The sequence below is a fragment of the Eufriesea mexicana genome, unplaced genomic scaffold (genome assembly GCF_001483705.2).
Source record: "Eufriesea mexicana isolate 0111107269 unplaced genomic scaffold, ASM148370v2 scaffold4545, whole genome shotgun sequence".
In the NCBI taxonomy this organism is placed as follows: Eukaryota; Metazoa; Arthropoda; class Insecta; order Hymenoptera; family Apidae; genus Eufriesea; species Eufriesea mexicana.
Window position 1 is genome coordinate 337,540 of NW_016912511.1, and position 27,697 is coordinate 365,236.

The 27,697-nt window shown below is 38.7% G+C and overlaps 1 protein-coding gene across 4 annotated transcripts; it reads left to right on the forward strand.

The window, feature by feature from the left end:
- The first annotated feature begins 735 nt into the window (after positions 1 to 735).
- On the forward strand, positions 736 to 27,697 carry Rab3 (RAS oncogene family member Rab3). Of its 4 annotated transcripts, none has more exons than XM_017905775.1 (4): positions 736 to 951; positions 16,651 to 16,872; positions 18,229 to 18,519; positions 24,086 to 27,697. In XM_017905775.1, exons 2-4 carry the CDS (start codon positions 16,651 to 16,653, stop codon positions 24,236 to 24,238), a joined length of 666 nt encoding a protein of 221 aa, XP_017761264.1. In that variant the 5' UTR covers positions 736 to 951; the 3' UTR covers positions 24,239 to 27,697. The 4 variants fall into 4 exon arrangements, with proteins under 4 accessions (XP_017761264.1, XP_017761261.1, XP_017761265.1 ...); XM_017905772.1 differs by lacking the exon at positions 736 to 951 and adding an exon at positions 15,830 to 15,973; XM_017905776.1 differs by lacking the exon at positions 736 to 951 and adding an exon at positions 16,068 to 16,145.

Genomic DNA, 27,697 nt, shown 5'->3' on the forward strand with positions numbered 1-27,697 from the left:
GAATGCACCTTTATCGCATGAACTACGGATTTAAAAATCTGATGTTTTTTTCTATTTTTTTTACCATCTAAAGGACGAAAAGCACGAGGAAAATCGATATTTAAATTTTATAACGCTGCCATTTTGTTAATTATCGAAATTTCGCTGTTTCGGTGGTTCATGCTATAGCCGTATTTATCCTAATTAAGATGCTTTTTGGTTTCTCCGTTTCGGATAACCAGATGGTCTGGAATCACGTCAGCCATTCTAGTCCGTTTTTACAGACACGATTTATCCAAGGCTATATAATTTCCACAATTTTGAACAATTTCGTTAGAAAAAAATTGGAAATATTCTTCAAGTATAAATAAATCCAAGTGCGGAAACTGCGTACCAAAACATATCGTGGTTCCCTTAGAATAAAATCCCAAAGAAGTCGAATTTTATTGGCCGGACTACAAGAACTCCCTCTTGAGTTGTCCCACAAGAATTATTCCGAAATCACAGATAAATTATCCACGGTCGGTAAGTGAGGTATTCCCAAAATTTTTGTAAAACCAAATGCATTGTCGTAGGCGTCGAATTGCCGGGAAATCAACAAGTGTCCCTCCCCCGGAAAAGGAGTTCTGCCGTTGGTTTCGAGATGTCAGTCTGGTTGCCTGCGGCGCAGGCGCGGCCTTCCTCGGGATTGGTCCGAGGACGGGCGGGGGTCCACGAAATGGTCGATATTTTAGCTATAGCGGGCTACAGTGGCGCGAGGCTTTACCGAGGCCAGTCCAGTCCCTTTAAAATCGTCGCGAATCAAACCCCGTTGTGCTACCGTGTGTTTCGTCGTGTGTCGGACCTCCGGGCTCACGTTTCACCGTCGGAGGCATTTCATCGTTGAAGCGAGGTGCAGGAACCGAGTGCAGCGCGTGGTGTGCGTCCCTACTATCCAGCGATCGACCGAGAGAGGATCAACATATTTAGGAGGTACTCGTCGAAAACAACTCGTTGGACGGGAAACGACAGACTCGTCCGTGTGTCCAGCTTCGTAAAATCTCGAGCCATGCGATTTCGAGCCTGAACATTTCTGTCCGACCAGCCAGTCCGTCGATAGACCGCTTATTGATTTCTCTCTATCTCCCTCTGTCTATCTCCCACTCTCGGAGTTTTCCTCTCTCACGCTAGAAACCGTGGCTGACGAGTCGACTTTTCATGTTCTGCGCTTGCTAGAACCTCACTGACAACCTATTCCCCCTAACTCGTTGCTTCTATTCCTATCACCACCGTCGAAGGTTACCTGGCCAGCCAGGATTTCACGGTGCCCCAAGTCCAACAGACTCTGACCACTGTTCTATCCTTCGAACTTAGCAATGTGTACCCAGTTTAATCGTCTCTAGGTACCCTGTCAGTTCTATGTTTCAGTGACCGTCAGTGACGATCCGTTCCGTCTGACCTTCTTCCCTCTCTTTCTTCCTCCCTCTCTCTACCACTCTAAGGGATGACAGACATGTCAGCTGTGATCACGTCGGGGTTAAAAATCAGTATCCGTGCCGCATACCGAGGAATTATTCACGGATAGGGAAAAAACGCTACTACCAGCTAGCGAGTTGGCAACGTTATCGGCCGGGGTATCCCCGATATCGAGGAATCCAGCGTATCGATCCGGTCGCGTTTTCGGGATCCAGATTCGAGCGTCACGGCGTACATATACGGAGGCTCCATCTTCCGTCTACGTTCATTCTGCCAGTTGCTGAAGTCAGAACTATGTAACGGACGGCGTGGGTGGTCAGGGGTTGGGAATCGATCTTCCAAAAATATTTGCTCTGTTGCTAGCCACCACCGTCACGGTCGCCCCATAGCGCTACGTAATAGGAGCTTCCACTGCCACCCGATCGTATTTCCGCCATTTTAACGAATATTTTCCACTTGGTCCGCCAGTTAATCTGACATAGACTTGGAGAAGGGTTTCGCTGCGAGTCGAAAGAAAACCGAGGGTTAGATCGGACGGGCTGGTCTATTGGATTCTGCACCATTGTTTAAAAGCTGTTTGGATGTCATTCTTTGTATATGAGTTGTATATATATCGTTTGTATATGTTTCGTCGTCGTGGATGTACCCTGTCTTTCAGGTTTATTCGTTTATCCTTCGTGTGGTGACCACTATTTTCGTAGCAATAATGAACGTCAAATTAATCCCTTGTCAATAATGGTGACTTGAACACAACTGATAAATAATAGCAATTTCACTGCAAGTTACTGCTATTGACAGGGAGTTGATTTGACATCACCGTGCAGGTATTCTGTCTTTTGGTTAGGTTCATTCGTTTAACCTTCGAGTGCCACTATTTTCTGAGTACAAATGGAGGTTAAGTCCACTCCCTGCCAATAGTGATGACTTGAAGACAAATGACAAGTAATAGCATCTTAATATAAATAAAATATACTTGCATCTGAGGATACGTGAAATTGACATCACAACTATACGGAGTCAATTTAATTTCAAACTGCTATTGACAGGGAGTCAATTTGATGTCATCGTGGATGTACTCTATCTTTTAGGTTTATTCGTTTATCCTACGAGTGGTGACCACTATTTTTGTAGCACTTGCGAACGTCAAATCGACACCCTGTTAATAGTGGCGACTTGAAGACAAATGACAAATAATAGCGTCTTAATACAAGTAGAATGTACATGCATCTGAAATTGACGTCAAGTCACTGTCAACTAAAGGAGTCAATTTGACTTCAAGTTACTATTATTAACAGGGAGTCAATTTGACACCATCGTGAATGTATTCTGTCTTTTGGTTAGGTTCATTCGTTTAACCGAGATAATTTGGCTCACTTGTGAACATCAAATGGACACCCTGTCAATAGTGGTGACTTGAAGACAAATGACAAATAATAGCGTCTTAATACAAGTAGAATGTACGTGCATCTAAGTAAACGTGCAATTGACGTTTCCACTATAACCTGGCTCAGTTTCCACCATAAAATACGTACCAGAGAATCTTCCTAAAATCCACTTCATGATCTTCCCCAATAAATTTTCAAATTATCATTTTGACACTTCGAATGGGTAAATTTTTGTTCACGATTCATCATTCGCTGTATTATGGGTTCGTCAATGTATATTTCTTGTGAAGCTTGCTCGAGGTTTGATCATGGGATTAGCGAGTGGATGTTTCAGGCAACAGGTAACGAGGTGCCACGGGGTTTGACATGTCCGAGATGCGAGAAAGATAGAGCAGTGTACAGGTTATTTCATTTTAATGTCTTAATGCGTTTAGCCGAAGGAATCGAAGATATCCGGGGCTGAGAGGCTCTTCGGGCACAAAGACTCGTGTGTCAGTGGCTGAAGAGCATTAGCCGAGGCAGAGGGGCGAGTGCTTGGGAGATTCCACCATCGAAAGTCACTTGCCTGACGATTCATCGATATCGTCGAGCAGTTATTTCTCGATACTCTCCGACTTCGAATGAACTTTCATTCATAAGTTCTTTCCTAGACGATGTATCGACGTTCTTCTTCGTAATTGCTTCCGACCTGCTTGATCTACCGTGTACAGGAAATTTGACCGAACCTTGCTACCCGGAGATGTCTTTGTAAGGATTTCAATTTAATTTTCGTTTAATTTTGAAACATTTATTTCCCGCGAAAGTTGCAGAGTCTTGCGTTAATGATAAGATCGTAGTTTCGAAGTTTCATTCGTCAATACATTAACAGGGGTATGCATTGTAAAGGATATTTTTATTTCAAGGCCATTTTCTGTAACATTTTCAAAGTCACGTTTCTTGGAAGTTGCAGCAAGATTGTTATATTATAGCGATTTCTATGGAAACTATAAATTTCAGTACTGATTGAGGAGATAATTTATGGGTATAAACAAATATGCCTAGAAGCTTTGCTAGCTTTTCCACGTTAGAGTTAACCTCGACGGTATCTATAGTCCTCTATAACTTTCTCTATAAGCGCAGTGACGATGTTTACAAGAGATTAAGCATCGTAGATTCGTTTTTAATTATTTTGATCCTTCGATAACGTTTTTTACGTGTGTTTTATCACATGGTGGGCAGACGACCTGCTAGAGACATGTCAGTCAATGTCAATAAATTAAGAAATGAATTTATGCTGGATGAAATATTTTTTCGTTTCGAGATTATGTAAATCTTTTTTAAATAACAAAATTTATTTAATCTCGATTAATTTTTATTTACGATTAAATTAATTTCGATTAATCCTTATATACGATGATTCGAATAAAACCATAAACCAGTTGCGACACTGTCATGACAAACTTAAAATTGTACAGTTTATAAGGATTTTAACGACTAATTGATAGAACTTAAGACACGAGCTTTCTACATAATCCTAATTGAAAAGTAAGGACACTAAATGTCCACTAAAGTGTTCAGATTATGCTCTTAAGTATGAAAGTGGTTGCCCTCAAAGTAGTTCTCTTGGGAAGCGGTACACTGATGAAGACTCTCCCGATGCTTGCTACAATGAGGTAGCCATTTTACTTGATCGGCCATGATCTTTTAGTCGTATGAAAGAAATTTTGGAATGTCTAATTTTACCACTTTCACTCTCAATGAGAAATAAACAATTTTAATATCTTGTCATCCCTATGTAATTCATCATCTATCGTGATCCCAACTTAGAAATCGCAACAAAGAATTTGTATAAATTAAATAAATTAAAGGGGATTTGCATAAATTAGATAAATTAAATAATATCGATCTTTAAATATAAAAAAACAATTCCAATATCTTGCCATCCCTATGTAATTCATCATCTATCGTGATCCCAACTTAGAAATCACAACAAAGAATTTGTATAAATTAAATAAATTAAAGGGGATTTGCATAAATTAGATAAATTAAATAATATCGATCTTTAAATATAAAAATTTCTATCAAGAAATTGGCAGCAGGTTAACCATAAACAGTCAGCTCAGCTGACATAATCGCAGAATCAGTTCACGACTTCATAGTTACATTACCTAACCTCTAAACTGCAGTTCCGTGAGAACCTTTCGAGGTTAGGTCTCATCTAAGGGACGTGTCAAGGGACAATTATCGCGGTGACTAAGAAAACGTTCTTCTAACTCTCGAGTAGAAGTGTGATGATGGATCCTAACGCGGATAACTACGTATAGTTAGTACAATAACGGAGAGTCTCACAGAACTATAACAACTGGTGAGTTGAACTGTACCAAATGCGCTTTATTTATTTCTATTTCGAGTATATATACAGTTTTCTATTTTAGGGAAGGTTAGGTTAGGTTTTACCAAGGTTTGGATAAAATCAAGGAATTTAAAAAATGGTAATTATATTTAAATCATTATCCGTATGTAATTAAAAATTTTATATATAAAAATAAAAAGAATATCAGTTGACTCAGGGTTGATTCCCTAGCCATTGCTTGATTTCCGTTTGTTTTGGATGATTCGTGTCTAATTTGGAATGGTTGCTACAATTTTGCGTGATAGGGAAAGGTATGACGAGGTGTTTCGTGTTCAATGAACATTCGTTGACTCAGGGTTCACTCGTCAGTGAAGTTCGGCTGAGTGAATTTCAGCTAAATGAACTTGGGCTGCAATTTTGAACGATAAGGTCGTCTTTACGACTGCATCGCGGTTTGCTCGCCTCTTCGTGGATTCTTTCTTTCTTCCTTCTCGTGATATTACGTCGAGAAAGGATCGTGCAACGCGTTATCGCGTCGCCGTAGATGCATTCGTGCGCAGCACGTCAGTGTTAACAGCTCGCGATATGATTATCGCAAACCTTGTCCCACTTTCTTTGGCTGGCGTTTGGAACAGGGTGTGCAGGTGGCTGACGCGTTTTCCCCGCGAAATCTTCCCCAGAGTTTCGATATTGGAGATAGGTTATCGAACTTCCGGCCTCCTTCCGATGCAACCACCGATCAGGAGCCACCTAGCCATCCAAGGTCCCTCCCATCGACTTTCGTGTCTTCGTTATTGCTCTTTCAATAACCATCGCCATTTTCGGCCATATTTAATATCCTTTGTTCAAGCAGATGGAACTGATTTTTTCAGAAAATTGCTCACTCTTTTTATTACGTTAATAAATATTATCATTTTTATTTATAATTTAGCAGGTTAGTAGTTTCATTGTGGTATGGAAAATATGGGATAAATTCATTTTTAATTTCGACACATTGTTTTTGGACGTGAAATAGTCACCTGCTTCCATTTAATATCCTTTGTTCAAGCAAATAGAACTGATTTTCTGAGAAAACTGTCTATTATTTTTATTACATTAATAAATACAATCTATTTTGTTTTCAATTTAGTAGATTGGTAGCTTCATTATTGTATAGAATATATGGGATAAATTCATAGATACATAAATTTATTAGACACATGGGGTTATTTCAAACTGCAGATAACAGGAGTGATTTATTAAATCCAAAGGTTCTAGGCATTTTTGAATATACCCTGATCATAAACCATAAATCATAATCCATTCAGGATTTTCCAACTATGTTACATCATAACATAGTGATCTAACATGCATAGCTTTCTGCTTACTCCGTAACTCCACAGAACATTATTCACACAAAATTATGCACCCCTGGAGACTATCTACGGTATCGTTACCTCATTACCAATTTCACAGCCTGTACTTCCAAATATCATCAGGGTACTAAGCATATTTGGTTCACAGTAGCATTTCAACGAAGGTGGTACTTCAAAGTACACTTCTAAAACAATCCAATATTATAATTTAACATCCCAAAATTGCATTAGTCTCCTATCAATAAATATTTCTGCAATAACCAGTAGCTAGATATCCCAAGGTGATCATCTTCCATCACCAAATTACATTCGATCTCTTGCACTCCCTCTCAAGTCCCCATCATGAGTCCTTGAAGTCCAAACGACGCCTCGTCATCCACTCTCGACTCCTTCCTCAGTCGATGTCGCTGACATGTCAGTCTAACGCGACATTAGGCCAACTTAATCACAGCGAAAGGCAAAAGCCTGGTTACCCAAAGGTTTCTCGAGATCGGGTATTTATCAGTGGTCTGGTAAGTGTCTAGATGCTCTTTTTCTAATAGACGGGGATGCTTTTAGTTGGACGAGCATCCTAGAAACAAGCGAGGCAGAAACGATAGGACTTGAAATCCGAGGGAAATCTGGAGTTGTCGCTGTGGCTCGAGCATGAAGGAAATCGATAAGAGCCCCCCACCCTGCGTAAAAAGCTCGCAGTGTCTGTGCCTCGGCGTCCAGTTTATTTATAGACCCTCTGCATCTGAAATTTATTTTCAGGCATAACTGAACACGAAATCGCTGCTCCTTTCTTTTGTCCCTGGTCCCGCTGTTGAACGAAGTTTGCAAACGTTGGATTAAAATCGTCTTGTTCCCTGGCTGCAGGCACTTCGTCGCAGACAAAGGAATATACGTGACCATAAACCAGACCACCAAGATGCAACTTCAGCGTATGACCTGCATGTTCACGATGCATGAGCAGCCATTCTCGTAATGTTCATATCGCTACTGTCATGTTGGACGAGGTCTATTTCTTAATTTAATAACCTATGGGGAACGAGATCAGTGCCCTCTACAGTCAGGAATTGCATACTTCGGAAATTCCACTATAGTACCCCTGATAATTCTCGTGGTACCTAGTCGAAGGTTTTTGAGTTAGGGTTTGATGGGAACGAATGACGTCTTGCTATTTGGTGTCAATGAGCCCTGTCAATTTGACAGGTTTGTGTCTCTGATGTTTATGAAATTCTGTTTATGATCCAGGAGTTAGGGATACAGGTCTTATAAAGTTGCAACTGTATAGCTCATGTTAGTGCATTGAGTTTAACTAGATTAGCATTGTGATTTTGGATCATCAGATAGGTCTCAATTCCGACTTTCGAGTATTCTATTGTTAAGACGGATTGGTATTGCTAGGCACAATTTTGAACTAATGCAAGGTATACAAGGTCTACATATCAAGATCAAGGTCTGGGTCAATGTATATCAATGTTTCTGGTTTGAAATTTATAAAATTATGGATTTTGTTCGACATATATAGTGGCAGGATGATTTTTAGCTTCTTACTGCAACTAAGCACTGTCTTGGTTTTGGTAGAGATGCCTGGATATGGGATTCTTAACATTGGAATCATACTTGAATTTTACACTGTTTGGATAAGGGATAAGCCAAAAGACATCTTTAGACAGTAAAATATATAATAAATAATATAATAATTATACACGACTTGACTTAGTTACTTCTACATTTTAACGTGCACCTATATAAATTAGGCTAGAGAAGAAGGTGTTTCGTGTTCAATGAACATTCGTTGACTCAGGGTTCACTCGTCAGTGAAGTTCGGCTGAGTGAATTTCAGCTAAATGAACTTGGGCTGCAATTTTGAACGATAAGGTCGTCTTTACGACTGCATCGCGGTTTGCTCGCCTCTTCGTGGATTCTTTCTTTCTTCCTTCTCGTGATATTACGTCGAGAAAGGATCGTGCAACGCGTTATCGCGTCGCCGTAGATGCATTCGTGCGCAGCACGTCAGTGTTAACAGCTCGCGATATGATTATCGCAAACCTTGTCCCACTTTCTTTGGCTGGCGTTTGGAACAGGGTGTGCAGGTGGCTGACGCGTTTTCCCCGCGAAATCTTCCCCAGAGTTTCGATATTGGAGATAGGTTATCGAACTTCCGGCCTCCTTCCGATGCAACCACCGATCAGGAGCCACCTAGCCATCCAAGGTCCCTCCCATCGACTTTCGTGTCTTCGTTATTGCTCTTTCAATAACCATCGCCATTTTCGGCCATATTTAATATCCTTTGTTCAAGCAGATGGAACTGATTTTTTCAGAAAATTGCTCACTCTTTTTATTACGTTAATAAATATTATCATTTTTATTTATAATTTAGCAGGTTAGTAGTTTCATTGTGGTATGGAAAATATGGGATAAATTCATTTTTAATTTCGACACATTGTTTTTGGACGTGAAATAGTCACCTGCTTCCATTTAATATCCTTTGTTCAAGCAAATAGAACTGATTTTCTGAGAAAACTGTCTATTATTTTTATTACATTAATAAATACAATCTATTTTGTTTTCAATTTAGTAGATTGGTAGCTTCATTATTGTATAGAATATATGGGATAAATTCATAGATACATAAATTTATTAGACACATGGGGTTATTTCAAACTGCAGATAACAGGAGTGATTTATTAAATCCAAAGGTTCTAGGCATTTTTGAATATACCCTGATCATAAACCATAAATCATAATCCATTCAGGATTTTCCAACTATGTTACATCATAACATAGTGATCTAACATGCATAGCTTTCTGCTTACTCCGTAACTCCACAGAACATTATTCACACAAAATTATGCACCCCTGGAGACTATCTACGGTATCGTTACCTCATTACCAATTTCACAGCCTGTACTTCCAAATATCATCAGGGTACTAAGCATATTTGGTTCACAGTAGCATTTCAACGAAGGTGGTACTTCAAAGTACACTTCTAAAACAATCCAATATTATAATTTAACATCCCAAAATTGCATTAGTCTCCTATCAATAAATATTTCTGCAATAACCAGTAGCTAGATATCCCAAGGTGATCATCTTCCATCACCAAATTACATTCGATCTCTTGCACTCCCTCTCAAGTCCCCATCATGAGTCCTTGAAGTCCAAACGACGCCTCGTCATCCACTCTCGACTCCTTCCTCAGTCGATGTCGCTGACATGTCAGTCTAACGCGACGTTAGGCCAACTTAATCACAGCGAAAGGCAAAAGCCTGGTTACCCAAAGGTTTCTCGAGATCGGGTATTTATCAGTGGTCTGGTAAGTGTCTAGATGCTCTTTTTCTAATAGACGGGGATGCTTTTAGTTGGACGAGCATCCTAGAAACAAGCGAGGCAGAAACGATAGGACTTGAAATCCGAGGGAAATCTGGAGTTGTCGCTGTGGCTCGAGCATGAAGGAAATCGATAAGAGCCCCCCACCCTGCGTAAAAAGCTCGCAGTGTCTGTGCCTCGGCGTCCAGTTTATTTATAGACCCTCTGCATCTGAAATTTATTTTCAGGCATAACTGAACACGAAATCGCTGCTCCTTTCTTTTGTCCCTGGTCCCGCTGTTGAACGAAGTTTGCAAACGTTGGATTAAAATCGTCTTGTTCCCTGGCTGCAGGCACTTCGTCGCAGACAAAGGAATATACGTGACCATAAACCAGACCACCAAGATGCAACTTCAGCGTATGACCTGCATGTTCACGATGCATGAGCAGCCATTCTCGTAATGTTCATATCGCTACTGTCATGTTGGACGAGGTCTATTTCTTAATTTAATAACCTATGGGGAACGAGATCAGTGCCCTCTACAGTCAGGAATTGCATACTTCGGAAATTCCACTATAGTACCCCTGATAATTCTCGTGGTACCTAGTCGAAGGTTTTTGAGTTAGGGTTTGATGGGAACGAATGACGTCTTGCTATTTGGTGTCAATGAGCCCTGTCAATTTGACAGGTTTGTGTCTCTGATGTTTATGAAATTCTGTTTATGATCCAGGAGTTAGGGATACAGGTCTTATAAAGTTGCAACTGTATAGCTCATGTTAGTGCATTGAGTTTAACTAGATTAGCATTGTGATTTTGGATCATCAGATAGGTCTCAATTCCGACTTTCGAGTATTCTATTGTTAAGACGGATTGGTATTGCTAGGCACAATTTTGAACTAATGCAAGGTATACAAGGTCTACATATCAAGATCAAGGTCTGGGTCAATGTATATCAATGTTTCTGGTTTGAAATTTATAAAATTATGGATTTTGTTCGACATATATAGTGGCAGGATGATTTTTAGCTTCTTACTGCAACTAAGCACTGTCTTGGTTTTGGTAGAGATGCCTGGATATGGGATTCTTAACATTGGAATCATACTTGAATTTTACACTGTTTGGATAAGGGATAAGCCAAAAGACATCTTTAGACAGTAAAATATATAATAAATAATATAATAATTATACACGACTTGACTTAGTTACTTCTACATTTTAACGTGCACCTATATAAATTAGGCTAGAGAAGATAGTGATGTTGAAGAGAAAATTGAGATTAATGATGTATGATTAGAATTTGTTGACTTCTGCATCGTAGATTTATGTCATTATAATTTTTTAGCTTATGACTGCTAGGTTAGCCTGAGTCAGAAATTTCGTCAGGCTGATTGACTTCACTTGACCCAATTGCTCTATTCACTAGCAACTTTTAGTGGGTGAAATTGATCATACCTTCAAATTTGTTCTTTCACTACGATTTCGTCGTTATTCGTTGAAAATTTTCTCGAATGCTTCGTTTCACGTGATGCGCGTGGATCCTCGATGGCTATAGTCGCACCTGGTATCCGGAAAAAGTCACGGACACGAAATTGTCTTTATATCTGCTTATGAAGCGACACACGGCTGCCAACTGCCGATATAGCGCAAGTTTCACGAGACAATTTATGTCAACTTACGTTTAGAAAAGTTTGGAAGTACTTTATGAAAACAATTTTTGGAAACTTTCCACGTTTTTCGTTATTATGATATATAACATTCGTGGTGATATAGGAAGCAGTCAGAAACGATGAAAAATTGGCGACATTACGAATTAATAATATATTTAATATATTGTATAATATAATATAATATGCTACTATCTATATATGCTATATTATATTATATACTATACATAATATGTATAATACATTATTAATAATAATATATTTGATTATTGTAAGATAATTATTTCGTCAAATTTGCAATAATATTCCAAATTCTCAGACTTTTGGGGATAAATTTTATAAAATGTTCAAATGCACAGAGAAATTACTCTTTGTTATAAGGGTATCATTTCTTCGTTCTACTATTCAATTTGTCTCATGAATATTTTATCAGAGTCTTTTTATTACATTGATAGGTGAGAGGTGTATTTAAATTAGCCCATTACCGATCGTTACTAGTCAGATTAAAGGAAACGTAATTTATTGTCATGCACGTGTGTCGAATAATAAAATAGAATATTATCATCGGAATATTTGTCTGATTTTCTCGCGTGAGTTCGAAACTTGGAAAAAAGGTCATGAATATCATTAACTCGTAAATTTTGTAGTTACTACCAACATATAAGATCACCTTTGTTTAAATACAAATCAAATATAAATATTTCTAACAAAAGTACTACCGTCATTTATTTAATTATTTTATATAGATTTAAATCATTAACTCGTAAATTAGCAGTGTGTCACTTATTAAACTCTAATGACTACCTCAAACAAGATCACATTTGTCTAAATACAAACTGAATACAAATATTTCCAACGAAGGTGATACGCCGATTTTATTTGATTATTTCAAACAGCTTTAAACTTCGCGTAATTTGCATAAAAGTTTCTGGAAACATGGCTTTAGCATATGGGAACAGTTATGTGGCAAAAGCACCGTTTCATGCAAACGAGATAACACTCGCTATTTGGTAGTCACTTGCAGGACTCGTTCATTACCATTTCCTGCAACCCGTGGCTACAATTACAGGAGAGAGTTATCGCAAACGACGAAACGCTGGTAGAAATAATACTATATCTACCAAACAAGTGAAAATAACTAGTTCCATATATTTTTATTATTGCTTTCCATACTATATACCACTCTCAACAAAATTAACGTTGATTTTATTTTTCATTTTATTCTTATTTTATATTACTCAACTAGGAACATGCATATCTGTCTATCTTCGTTGTGTTACATGAATTATTATCAAACATATATGACGTTATATAGGGTGTCCTATTAAAAGTGACCACCCAAATATCTTGTAATTGCAATTTGTATCTCCATCTTGTCACACGAAAATGTAACACTGCAAACATTTGAAAATCTCCAGAAATTAAGAAAAATGGAGATTTTCATTATAATCGTAATTAGAAACACGTGACACATTTCAATCAGTCGTTTTCATACTTTGATTTTCGTATTTCGTCCATTTTATTTTTCATTTTATTTTTATTTTATATAACTCAACTAGAAACATGCATATCTGTCTATCTTCGTTGTGTTACTTGAATTATTATCAAACGTGTATGACGTTATACAGGATGTCCTATTAATAGCGACCACCCAAATATTTTATATACAATTTGCATCTCAATCTTGTCTACATCAGAATATAGCAGTGCAGATATTTCAAGGATTATAATCGCAATAAGAAGCACGTGACACGTTTCAATCATTCTTTTTCATACCTTGATCTTCGTGCTCCGCCATTTCTGGTGTCGCGAATTCCCCTTGGGAGGATCGATGAATGGTGGTTCCACCGAGCCACGTGCCTTTTGCATGGACCTGTAGTTCGAGGTTATCGGATTCGATTGTCCCCATTGTGGGATTATCGATCATGTGGTCGGTCATGGCTACAGATGTATCGGGGAATTGCATTTGGTGGAATACAGGATGATAGAATAACAAAGCTTCAAAGTGGTGCAGACTTACATTCACCATCAAAAGAGTTAAAAGCGCTCGATTTACACAGATCATTAAATCAACTCTATGGATCCCAAACGCAGCTTGTTCTGATATTTTTGAGATATTTGACACTCCATTCATCTTCTGTCTATGTTTGATACACGATGAATGTTCTGTGTACACGTGAGAAGATGACAGGATGACTTAGAAAGAAGAGGTACCTTTAGGTCCTTGAAAATATGTGCTGACATAGTTCAGGATAAATTATACAATTTTCTAATTATATATTAAAATATGTACTTCTTTTGTTCTATATTAATAATATAAATGGTTAATACTAATGTTATATCTGTCTCAGAAGAGCTCATATTGAGACTATTCTAGGTATCCAAGGTAACTCCTTGGCTCTTAGAGAAAGGGAGCTATAGACTTTGAAAATTTTCAACACTCCACTAGTTTTTAATGAAATTTTGATAAATTATGTAATTTTTTATTATATTTTGAAATATGTTCTTCTTTTATTCTATATTAAGAATGTAAATGACTAATACTAATGTTATATCTGTGTTAGAAGAGCTCATTTGAGGCTCTTTTAGGTATTCAAGATAATTTCTTGGCTCTTACAAAGAGAGCTATAGATTTTGAAAATTTCAAATGCTCCACTTACTTTTAACAAAATTTTGATAAATTATGTAATTTTTTGATTATATCTTAAAATATGTACTTCTTTTGTGCTATATTAATAACATAAATGGCCACATGATGCTTTATCTGTATCAGAAGATCTCATATTGAGACTTTTTAGGTATCCAAGGTAACTCCTTGACTCTTAGAGAGAGGAAACAATAGATTTTGGAAATTTCCAACACTCCACTAACTACAAATGAAATTTTTTAAACTTGGTTTCCTCAAAAGGAACTTTCCTGTGACAAAATATACCTATTTTTTTATTTGACTTTGTTTTTTATAACCATAAAAGAGTAGTATTCCAATAGAAAATGCAAGTCTCGACTATTTTTCATAGGTGGAATATGGTTCTTGTAATAATCTTGTAATTTGAGCACCACTGGTCAATGCCAATGCTTTATCGCTATATCTCGTTTGCTTCCTCTGTCATTCTCTTCTATTTGATCCCATTGGTAGTTATGACACCTTTGACCAATAATTAAAATTCGTAATTCTTTTAACTAATAATTAAAATTCGTATTCCTTTATGATTAGGATAAAAAATGGCTTAGTACATCTAATTTACTATACCTACATGTCTCTAACCAGCCATTCTCTTACCTCTTCTATTTTTCATTGTACCATATACACGTATTGTTCGTATATGCAAATCTATTATCATTGACGAATAGATTAAGGTCTGTGAATGTCACTACAAGCATAAAACAAAATCAATTTTAATTCGACACTTAAGAGACTATTATTGGGCTCTTCTGAACACAAGAGCAGACTCTGCACCAAAAGGCTTGATTTTAGAACGTACCACGATTAACTCTTTCATAGCGCAATAAAAATAAAATGATCTATACTGCGTAACAAATGAATTAAAAAATAATATCTTTTGCATTTCAACCTAATCAATTTTGGTAATCTCGTTACCTAAACTAACATTGAAGATTTCAAATATATAATAACAGCTTACCTAAGTTTCTCTTCTACACTATAGAATGATTAAGCATCTTTTACTCCGCTCAACAAGAATTCGAGATTCCTACTACTACTCTAACACGTAGGAAAAATTTGCATAAAATTTTATGACGATACAAAATATAATATAATCAACGAAAACAATCTAGAGGAATAAATTAAACGTAAATTGAAATATTAAAAACTCTATTGGCTGTGCTAATACAATGGTCTACTGTATCAGTTCTAAAAGTGACAGATACTATACTTTTTCCCATCATCCTCTGCATTATCTCACGTGCCTTATTGAAATACTGGGTGCTAGTAGTCTCGTCATGTTAAGTGGAAATGGACAAATACATCGAGAATAATTGGTAGAAAATGAGGTCGTTGATAGGCTCGAAGTATGGCCCCTATTTGGTACCATTCTTCCTCCAGCCCTGCGTGGGCGTGCTTATGCGTATCAGGAAACCGCGATACCGCCGAAAGGACGATGGCAAGAAACGAGCAAACGCGGAAAGGAACGAAAGAAACCGCTAATGTGGCCACGTTGACACTATCATCGACCAGTGGCCATTTCCAGGCCCAAGGAAACCTCCTCGGTACTCGTTATCTTCATCTAGCATCGCTCTAAACGACTCTGCCATTTGCTGTTCGATCAAAGATCATCGAGATCAGTGCCAGGTACCTTCCTGTCTCCTCTTCTCGAGCTGCAGAGAGATTCCCTGCTCGTAAAATGGCGGAACAGGAGTCGAAAAGCGAGCCAGGGACCTCGAAGAAGGATTACAAATCGCCTGTGAAGGACTCCGTGTTGGAAATGAGGACAAGGATGGCTCGTATGATGTCCATCGTTGAAATTACTCCGCACAACAGATTTCCGGTACCGGCATGAGTGTGTCTGTAGATTAGTTTCCTCGAGATAATGCTAATTGCCGAGCAGTACTGCTCTGCCCAGGCTAGATGGCAGACTCTCAGAGTGGTCCCGTTAATACGGAAAGAGGGATAGACGGGTTCTAGTGTCGACAGAGACGATGTGGATCGTGATTTGATAGGTTGTAAAGAGAGTATAGCGAGGCTGGAAAATTTAGTAGTCAGGATAATCGTGATTCGAGTGCTTTCAACAAAGACATTGATGAAAGAATATATCTGGAGAAATTGTTACAATATTACAGGATGAATGAACTTTGTATAGTATAGTGGTTCTCAGCCAGTGTGCTGTGATAATTTATAGGTGTTCTATAAGAATTTTTCAAATATTTTAGGGATTGAATAATTTTCGTTATTATTATTACTATTATTTTCTACCTTTATCAAAATTATTCCAGTTTTTGAGTTTTGTGAGTGAAAATTGTGAATTTATGTTACCATGATTGGAAATAGTTAATGTATTATATAGAAATCACGTGTTGTATTTATGTTTATGTTCGAATTTATTGCAATGATAATATTTGCAAATTCTGAGAATTGTATAGGGTGTGATAAATTGTGTATCGTTGGTAATTTTTAATTGATTTTGATTTTCAATATCGGGTTCTTTATACTGAGATATTTTGACAGATGGCGGCCCAGGATCCAAAATTTCAGAAGGAGGCCGCGGACCAAAACTTCGACTACATGTTCAAGTTGCTGATCATCGGCAACTCGTCTGTCGGCAAAACATCGTTCCTGTTCCGCTACGCGGATGATTCCTTCACCTCGGCCTTCGTATCGACCGTGGGCATTGATTTTAAGGTGAAAACGGTCTTCAGACACGACAAAAGGGTCAAGCTACAAATCTGGGTCAGTATACATGCACACTGCCCTTTACAGTCCCATAAACTAATTAATATCGAACAATAAATTAATTATACCACGTCGATGTTACACTTCCTAGTTACCTGTTCACATGTACAGAAATCTGAATACATACCTCGAAATGATTATCATAAATTAGTGACATTACTATACGTGATTAGTATGTATAATGTTATCATATCATTTCCATTTATGCATTGAAATAATTATTTCGATTATACTAAATTATTGTGGAAATTGTAAGAAAATCCATGACCATAGAATATGATATTAAGTAGTATAAGTAACATCGGTATACATAATTAGTATATACAAGGTGTCCCAAAGAAAGTATACACACTTTGCGTGATTATAAATAAATTATATTTATATTATAATAAATTAATACAAATTAGGAAGAATAAGGTATTAAAGTGTGTATAAGTTTTTTTTGGAGACACTCTGTATAATTACATACTTATATTGATATTTTAAAATGATTATTGCAAATTAATATAGATAATATTATTACACTATTTCCATTTATTTATTGAAATAATTATTTCAATTATTCCAAATTATTGTGGAAATTGTGAGAAAATCTATGATCAGAGAATATGATACTAAGTAATATTAGTAACATCAGAATACATAATTAGTATATATAATTACAAACTTGAATAACTATCTTAAAATGATTATTCCAAATTAGTATAAATAATACTATCACACCATTTTCATTTATGTATTGAAATAATTACTTCAATTATTCCAAATTATTCTAACAATCGTGAGAATATCTATTATCAAAGAACATAATATTAACATTATATTGATTTCCCTATTGTTCAATTTATTGGAATGCATTATTAATTCATTTCCTTTCTTTCAATCCACTATTTTCAATTTATTTTCTTCTTTATGCAATTTCTTTTTCCATCATTCCTCTTCGCTTTACATTCTTTCTCGTCGTCAATTTATTTCAATTTCTCGAAAGCACTGTCAAGATCGGGAAAGGAAAGTACCATCACGCAGTACCGTGACTCGCTGGGAAAACTTTTTCCCAGCCATCTGTGTATCGTTTCAGAATTTCACGCGTGAAATAGAGTCGCGGACCAAATATAACTCTGAACGTTTATCCGCAAGTTTGCCCGCACGTGGCTTCATTTATCACCCGAATCGTGCATTATCGCTTCCTTGTTTACGACAGCCGCTTAACTTACGTTTCCTTCTTGGAATACCAATGTTCACCACGAAATAATCAATTTCCCGTTAATATCGAATAGACACCAACTCCATAACGGATTGTTGCATTTGGGAAATCTGAAACCTCGGTTCCACTGATCGCGTGGATTATTTCAGGACACGGCAGGCCAGGAAAGATACAGAACGATAACCACGGCCTACTACAGAGGCGCGATGGGTTTCATCCTAATGTACGACATCACAAACGAGGAGTCCTTCAATTCGGTGCAGGACTGGGTCACACAGATCAAAACTTACTCGTGCGACAACGCCCAGGTGATCCTGGTCGGCAATAAATGCGACATGGAGGACGAGAGGGTAATCACTACCGAGAGAGGCAAGCAGCTTGCGGACCAATTGGGCGTCCAGTTCTTCGAGGCATCGGCCAAAGAGAACATCAACATCAAGGTAAATCCGAAGTTCACAGTGAGTGAGAGAAAATGGTAACAAACGCGGATAGAAATGGAAACCAATTTCTTGTTACAAATTAATATAGAATAAAATTTAAATAACGACACCAATTCGCAATATAATATTTTCAAGGAAAAGATTCACGCTATCTAGAAAATTCTTCTCCATCTCTCACACTCTTATTAACCACTTGCGGTGGAAAGACGTGCCACGCACGTCGAGATGCTTCTGTTACCGGAACATCAGCGACGTGTTACACACGTCGTCAGGCGATTGTTGCAGAAAGAAAAATAACGTGCGTGGCACGTCAACTGTTAATGAAATTCTTTACCGAGGCACAGTTTCTGCTTCCACTTCATCATCAGTTGATGCGTCTTTATATTCTCTTCTGGAACCCCCCAAACGCTGCCTGAACGCGCCCCGAAGTGATTTGCACTCGACTGTTCTGGCACGCTCAACCGTGAATTTCATTGCACCGCAAGTGGTTAACACATGTTTGCTATTTGACGATTGTCACGTAACTATTTCATTCTGACATATTCTTCTAAACATTTTTTAACAACATTCATGCTAGATTCCACTCGCACGTATTTATGATATATATTTATATCATCTGAAATGACTTTCATTTATTCTACCCCATTATTCGCATAACGTGTACTCACACATATAAAACCTACACTCATACTCTCATAAAACCAATACTCACACGCATCTCGAAATTTTTAGTGCCTCTAGAGTCACATTACAGTGGTACATCTTGACATAAAGAGTTACATGATCATCAATGTACAATACAATAGTTACTATATTATAGTTAAGGGATTATACTGATTAAATTTCTCGTAGATAAAAATTTGTAGATTTGAAGAGTAATAACGCTTCTTGATTTTCATTATGTCTCGAATCACCCTAAACTGTTATATCTTGGCACAAAGAACTACAAAATCATAAATGTAGTTCTTATTATAGGACGAGCCCCCAATTTATAGGATGAGCCAACAATTTTTAGGGATGATTCTGATTAAATCTCTCGTAGATAAAAATTTATAGATTTAAGAGGTAATGATGTTTCTTGATTTTCAGTATCTCACCCCACAGCGGTATATCTTGCCAAAAAGAGCTGTATGATAATGAATGTAATTCATATTATAGGACGAGCCCCCAATTTTTAGAAAGAGCCCTTATATGAAGGGATTATTCTGATTAAATCTCTCGTAGATAAATTTTGCAGATTTAAGGAGTAATGATGCTTCTTGATTTTCAGTATCTCTCGAGTCACCCCACAGAGTTATATCTTGAGAAAAGAGCTGCATGATCATGAATGTAGTTCTTATTATAGGACGAGCCCCTAATTTGTAGGATGAGCCAACAATTTTTAGGGATTATTCTGATTAAATCTTTCGTAGATAAATTTTGCAGATTTAAGGAGTAATGATGCTTCTTGATTTTTAGTGTCTGTCGAGTCACCTCAAACTGGTATATCTTGGCAAAAGGAGTTGCATGATCATGAATATAGTTCTTATTATAGGGCGAGCCCCTAATTTGTAGGATGAGCTAACACTTTTTAAGGATTATTTTGATTAAATTCCTCATAGATAAAAATTTGTAGGTTTGAGGAATAATGAGGCTTCTTCAATAACAATAACAAGTTCATTGAATATTCTTAAAAATAAAAATAACAAATTTATTAAAGATAACACAACTCTCTCACTTGCTATACTTTCAATTCTCTGACTCGTACAAAACTGATCTTCCACAACTCTCTCTCTCTCTCTCTCTCTCTCTCAACGACAACTCACAACTGCCCCTCTACACTGACCTCACACTCTATGTAACCCTTCATTTTACAGTAATTTTTAACCTTCAAAAACATACCTAATTTTCTCTACCTTAAATAGTCCTTCAACTCGATCCTCTTACACAAATCTGGTCACTTTCATCCATGCATCCATTCCACTCACACATATTAATCCAATACTGATCATTCTCTCTTCTATTTCTACGTCCAAAACTTTCTTCGCATTCTCTCAGGGCTTCACCCATTTCGTTACCACAAAAGTGAAATTTGGTTTCGTAAAGAAAGATTAGTACTGTCGAATGAAGGTATGTTGTAGACAAAAATATTGGAACATTTATTATAAGCTGGTCGATGGAATCGAAAAATTGTCAAGGTACAAAGGGTTAATTCTTGTCACACCGTGTAGGGTGACACTAGGTGTTCTACGTCAGGTAGAACCACGTCCATTTTCATTTTTCCGCGACTGTTTACCCAGTCCATTATCTAGCTCCAGAGCGATCGCGTGCTGGAAAGGTTATCGCGTCACGTTTCCACACTTATTTCCATCCACGAGGTGTGTGTACAGTGTGCCATTACCTTCGACCAGGTATCCTCGATTACCGCTCATCTGCACCCATTAATCACCCTAGCACAACGGGTCGAACCTATTGGCATTGACATATCGACGTCCACTCGATCGATTTTTCTACCCATGCTTGTCTCCGTCTACCTTCACACTGTAGAACACGAACCATGGGGTTTACGTTGGAAAACGTTTGGGTAGATTTAAATATCGCAACAGACATTTATGTGACAATATTTCGGATTACACCTCACAATTTCTCATTACATAATTAGGTTATACTTGTCGCATTGTATTATCACCATCTAACGACTAATATTAATAGGAATATCAACACTTATAATTAAAATACCAAGGAATTCCAAATTTAAATCTATTTCAAGGGGATAGACCAGTATAACATAACCTCCATCATAACCTTTCATTTAAAAATTCATAGAAAATGTTTGAAAGAAGGTAGCCGTGTAAATTTTTCACAGATTTTACTTTTAACTTTAAGCTACTTAGAAAAAAATTGTGATAAAAGATACCTCAACGGAAGTGTCCGGGAAAAAATCTTGAATTAACCGTCTCCAAAATGGAGCGGATCTTGATGGTGGACAGGATACAGCGCAGAGAAAAAGTCTGCCAAGGATGAAAGAATGTGGCGAGTGAAGGCAAACAATGTGGCTATCGCACTAACCACAGTTATCAAATTTAGAGCCTCGAACAAGTTCAAAGAAAAATCACGAAGTCGAAGATGATAGAGAAAGGCAAATTTTTCCTAAGAAACAATTTTGTTGAAAAATTTGCCGAATTTTTAGATTCTCAGGCAGTGATTAGTGCCAGAGCCACGTGTCTTGGACATAGGTCCAAAAAATTTCAAAGTAATTGGATCATCGGTTCTTTTGCTATGCTGTCCACCATGCTCAAAAGCGGTGTAATGAGAAAATTGAGGTTAAACATTTGATTGACAAAAATGTTTGCTCGAGTCAGTGTCAATCTTGGGCCAGTAGATGGAAGACGCTATAGTGACGCGAGTTTTCCAAATTTCGACTTCAGGTTTTTACACTCGATGTAGGAATGTGGATGCCAAGGAATTGGGAGTTCCTCATATTTGTTCGTAATAAACTTTTAATTACATGTATTTGGGTTTAAAGGCGCTTATTATGTTCGTATACATTGACTAGGTCGTGGCTAGATAGGAATTAGGTCTAGTTCAGAAAAATATTGAGCAACTCGAAGATTAACCAATCCGAAAATGAAAGCTATGTCGTAGAGAAATGCTTTTTATCACGCCCGAGATAAAGATCAGGATTCCTATAGCTGAAATACGAGCCGAATGTATAATAGGGATCGGTCAAGGCCGTCTCTCCTTCGTTGCTGTATCACACTTCGCGAACTCCACGTAGCGAGACCTACATATTACATGTACGAAGTGGTCCACTTGCATGTAATAAAATACGCGATCCATGACGAAATGAAACAATATTCGCGCAAATATTTCTTATCAACATCGAGGATACGAGAAAAATTGCAAGTTGCGTGAAACGTCTTAGATTACCATGACAATACATTGATTACCTAACTAACATTATTGATTACCTAATTAATATTAGGTCATCCATAAGCTCATTGATATTTTGTACCAATAACGACGAATACTTTTTCATAAACATCTCATTGTTAATCAATTCTATTAATTTAATATCATGGTCGCATACAATGCACTCTGGTCCCAAGTACAGTCCCAAAAATGACAAGTCAATGATAAATACCAAAGGATCACGAAGGTTGGACAAAAGAGCTGTCTATAGTGATCTTAAAATTGTACAACTGCGATTCCTGTGATTCAATGATACCAGCTGAAGGCTAAAGTACACTTATGATCTAGAGATATCAGTTGGAGGTCAAATTACAGTTGGTGGAAGCGATATAATGGAGTAGTAAAGTCGGTCAGGTAGCAATTCGAGAAGTGAGCAACTCAAAATTGCTTCTTCCTCTGTGGAACACGTTTGCAAAAGTATTGCACGTCGTACAACTCATCAGACAACTTCTACGAGTACTATGTCTTGTACTCAATGTCAAATCTTTCGGCACGAGGTTATAAATTGTACTGTGCGTGCGAGAAGAGATGGCACAGCGTGTTTACAGCCTGGCTAATATCGCTGACACTCCCTCGATTACAGACAGTGACCACTATTGATAGAAAATGGAGACGAAGAGCATTCGCAAACCGTAGCGTGATCGAGTATGACAGCATTTGGCAGTATTGGCGTTAGTTTCCTGTTTCATAATAACTACAAAGACTACTGTGCGTTCGAGGAGACATGGCACAGTGTGTTTTCACCCTCACGACTGATTAACTGTGCTGACACTCTCTTGATTATAGACAGTGACCGCTATTGACAGAAAACGGAGACGAAGATCATTGGCAGGCTGTAGAGTGACCGAGTGAGATAGGATATGGCAGAATTGGCATAGTCTTTGAAGTTATTATGAAACAGAAAACTAACGTCTGTCACTCCATCTCGCTACGGCCACCCGATGATCTTTGTCTCCCTTTTCGGTCAATAGCGATCACTATACGCAGCAACGCTGTGAAGACAGTACTGTGCATTCGAGAAAAGAAGGCACAGCGTGTTGACATTCTTACAGCTAACATCCTCTGACACCATCATGATCACCGACAGTGACGTTGTCATCGATGATCTTTGTCACCGTTTTCGGTCAATAGCAGTCACTGTCTGTAATCAAGGGAGTGTCAACGGACTTAGTCAGTCGTGAGGATGTGAACACGCTGTACCATCTCTTTTTGAATGCATAGTACACCAATTCTGTCATATCCTGTCATTCAGTCTCGCTACGTCCTGTCAATGATCTTCGTCACCTGTTTTTGGGCCAATAGCGGTCAATGTCTGTAATCAAGGGAGTGTCAGCGGAGTTAGTCAGGAGCGGAGTTAGTGAGGATGAAAACACGCTGTGCCATCTCTTCTCGAGCGCACTATACAAAAATTTTCAATATCACAAGTGACGATTGACAGTTGTGATTCAGTAGAGTGTTGCTGCAAGACCTGCAGGAATCTGGGTAGGGCTACGTTAATGCTTGGACCTACGACCTCGTTATATCCGTTTCATTGATTATGCCTCGAGGACAGGAGGTGTTAATGGGCACTTGGAAGGGTGACAAACGACCTAACCTGACCGTTTCTTGCCCACAGACGGTGTTCGAGCAGCTGGTGGACATCATATGCGACAAGATGAGCGAGTCCCTGGACAATGATCCAACCCTGATCGCGGGTGGAATGGGCCAGGCGAAAGGTCAACGACTCACCGACCAGCCGACCAATCCAACGGACGATTGTAATTGCTAAGAACGTGGTAACCCACCCAATCGCTCTGCAAGCGTTCTAAAGAGGATGACGATGAACAAGAAGAAGAGGAAGAGAGGGAAAAGAAGAAATATTAGAAGAAAACGCGTGTATGCCTGTATATGTGTGTGCGAACGCGTGTGCACGTGGCCGTGTGTATGCAAAGTGTGTACCTGTGCGTGTGCATGGGAGAAGAGGAAGCGAGAGAGAGAGAAAGAGAGGAGGAGGAAGGTCGAGTGATAAACGCTGGCTCTAGTTCACTTTGTTCGTCGTTCCTTTTCATCTTTGTTTCCGGCCGTTCTTCGTTCTACTCTTTTTCTTTCCTCCTTTCTCGATCGATATATTTATATATGTGCACATAAATACTGTATATGCGCAGGGCGAACCGCGAAACTCGATTAGCCAAAAATTGCTTCTCGTTGGAGGACTCGATCATCGGGCTCTCGCACTGGATACTTACAAGACACGAGTATTTTCTTCAATTTATTCAAAGACCTAGGTTGTAGCAGGTTACACCTCATGCCCATTTTCTACCAAAGGTATTAGTCTTTAATAATTGCAATTAGTTTCTCCCTCCTTTCGATATTAACTCGATCAACGACCAAGTTGAATTAAAATTCGACCCCGGTGTGTCTTATTGTTAATGAAAACTTCATCGAGGGTCCCATCTTCTGTATACGAATGTCCGTCAAGGGATTCCTTGAGGCAGAATGGTCAACTTCTTTTCAACGTCCAAACAGATACTCGAGAATCGACCCACTGACGATTACGAGAACGATTAGTCACGCGATTCGCCCTGTATACATATATAAATATGTATGACGGTTGTAGCCTGATTACGCGGAGGTGCCATCGAGCTAATCCGAGTCCGATTGCGAGCAGACGTTGCAATCATTTTCTTGGGTTCGACGGGGAAGCTCGAAGGGGTCAGGGGTCGTACGAAGCTTAGAAACAGCAACGCCGCGAGACTCGTCGTCGCGACGAGAAGATTCGAGACACTCGTAGACACGCGTTCTTGTCACGCCATTGGTCTCTACTATGGAGTAATACTTTACTCGGTTACGCTTCTGAGCAGCTACATCTAGCAGAACAACTTTTCTAAACTCTGTTACTCGCAATTCGCTTGCATTCCATCGAACCAAGCATCCGCGAAGGGTCAAGTGTATCAGAACTTCTGCTCGATTCATCGACGAGTAACGGTTGGACAATAACGAAAGGGCTCGCCATTTTGGGGTGAAACGAAACGAAATGCTAAGCATCGAGCCCAATGTTAACGGAAGATTTTCTCTAAGGTCTCGCTGCGAACGAAACATCCCAACAGCGAGGAGATCACGAGACGTGTTTCTTCGAAGCGTATCCCGAGAACGAACTGGTCACAGCCGCCATTTTTCAACCTCCTCTTCTCTATTTTTACTGGATCAGTTCAATCCGGATGTCTTGCGTTTCGAAGAAGCACGGTTCATTGGATAATCGTTCACGATTTCAAGCGCACCCGGATCGATGACCGAGAATGTTCAACTGGAAAGCGACCTAGGATCGCGTTAAGCCCCATTCACGCTTGACGAATGCACGCTAACTAGGGAATAGGGTTGACACATGAGGGGACTAGTGAATCTCGCTGTGTCTAACGTATCGTTCGGCATGGTTCCTTGGACTTATAAGCGAAGTCAGTTTCTCAAGTGTGAGTAGGGCTTTAACGTGCCGTGGACCTGGCGAGGCGCGCAGTGGACGCGACAAATCGCAGCTCTGGTAACGAACGAAAAATCGAAATATATCTGTACGTGTGGTATTCTCAATGACGTTTCCTTTCTTCTTATAGAGGAACTCGTTTCTGGAGGCTGTTCTCCCTCGAACCTATCTCGACGACGTCGATCTGATGCACAACTTTAAACTTTGATCCTCGAAGGCTCGTTCGAAGCTCGGGCACCTGAGACGATGTTAATAGAATTGTTGCGACGGCTGAAGTACGTTGACGTGGACGCTCGGCACATAGACGGGATTTTCGAGCAACCCTCGAGCAACTCTCGCGAAAGCCTCGTCTTCCATTGAGAGGCTTCCGCTGTTCTCGAGGTCGATAGATGCGCCATCTCGCAGTGGCACGTCCCGTCGAACGTGTGTCGATGCTCGACGGGAGAATAGGGAAATTTAAACGCGGAAATGTAACGTAAATGATTCGTTGGGGAACGTCGGGGAAACTTTCATTCTCACCACGGCCACGTCGTTAGACTAACGCGAATAATAGAAAATATAACGCAACTGCGTGGGAGTTACTGGGAACGTTTAGAGAGTATATTTCTAATGATAGGAGCGTGACGAGTTCGTAAATGATCGGGGGAGGTGAAATGAAGGGAATGGCGAGGAATTTAGCCGAGAACTCCTTGGTTCCGTGTAAAAATTCTGTATCGGGCTGGTAGAGATTCCGTTGTTTCCTACGATCGCGTGACAATAAGAGGAGAAACTTTGCGGATCGATCCGGAGGAACACCGAGGTTCCGATAGGTGGAGCAAGTCGGCCATTTTGCTTCGTGATCCGTGCACGTCGGACCCCTTTCTTTCCGAATATCATGTTGGAAGTTCGCACGGGCAAAGCAGAGATTCGATTATTCTTGGTCCGTTCTTGGTCCACTCTTGGTCCACTCTCCATTTTATCTATCGAACGGGATTATATCTATCGATCCACCGATTAAAGTAACGTAAGACAGACCAAAATGGCGGAGTTTAGAAAACGAACTGGTTTGTATTTACAGGGATTTACTTCGAGGAACAACCATCTACAGAGTCGAATTTATATTATTCATACGCACGTTGATACATTCGAGTAACTCTTAAAAGTAATTGTGGGGCATTCCTTGATTTTCTTCGTTGAACGAAGAGGCTTGTATTCCAAGTTTTAGGATTTTTTAAACATTCCATTAATTGACCACGAATCGATAGTCGGGAAGGAGCAACAAAGCGCATCGATATTTGGCGTCAATTATCATCGAGGAAGAAAAAAAAACAAAATGAAAAAAAAAAAAAAATATTAAAAAAGGAGAAAAAAAAATGAAAAAGAGACAGCGTCCAATCGATTACTTCAGTCGTTGCTCGGCGTTACGAACCTACTAGGCAAGCTGCCCTCTGTACATAAAGAAATTTATATAAAAAATACTTATTATATATTATATATATATAAATATATAAATATATATATATATATATTATTGAATCTGTAATGAAGTGTACTGTAAGCGTTACTTATTCGTGTCAACTCAGATACGACTCAAAAAGAAGTCGCGGAAAGCAGCCTGCGCCACCGTGTAATCGAGAATTAAAGGAACTAAACAGGAAAAAAATGAAAAAAAAGATTAAAAAAAACGTGAAAAAAAAGAAGAAAAATATAATCTATCGATCGAAGAAATTGTACGATTGTATCGATCAGATCGGTGAAAAATAAAACTGTGCTGTTAACGTGGAGGTGTGATGA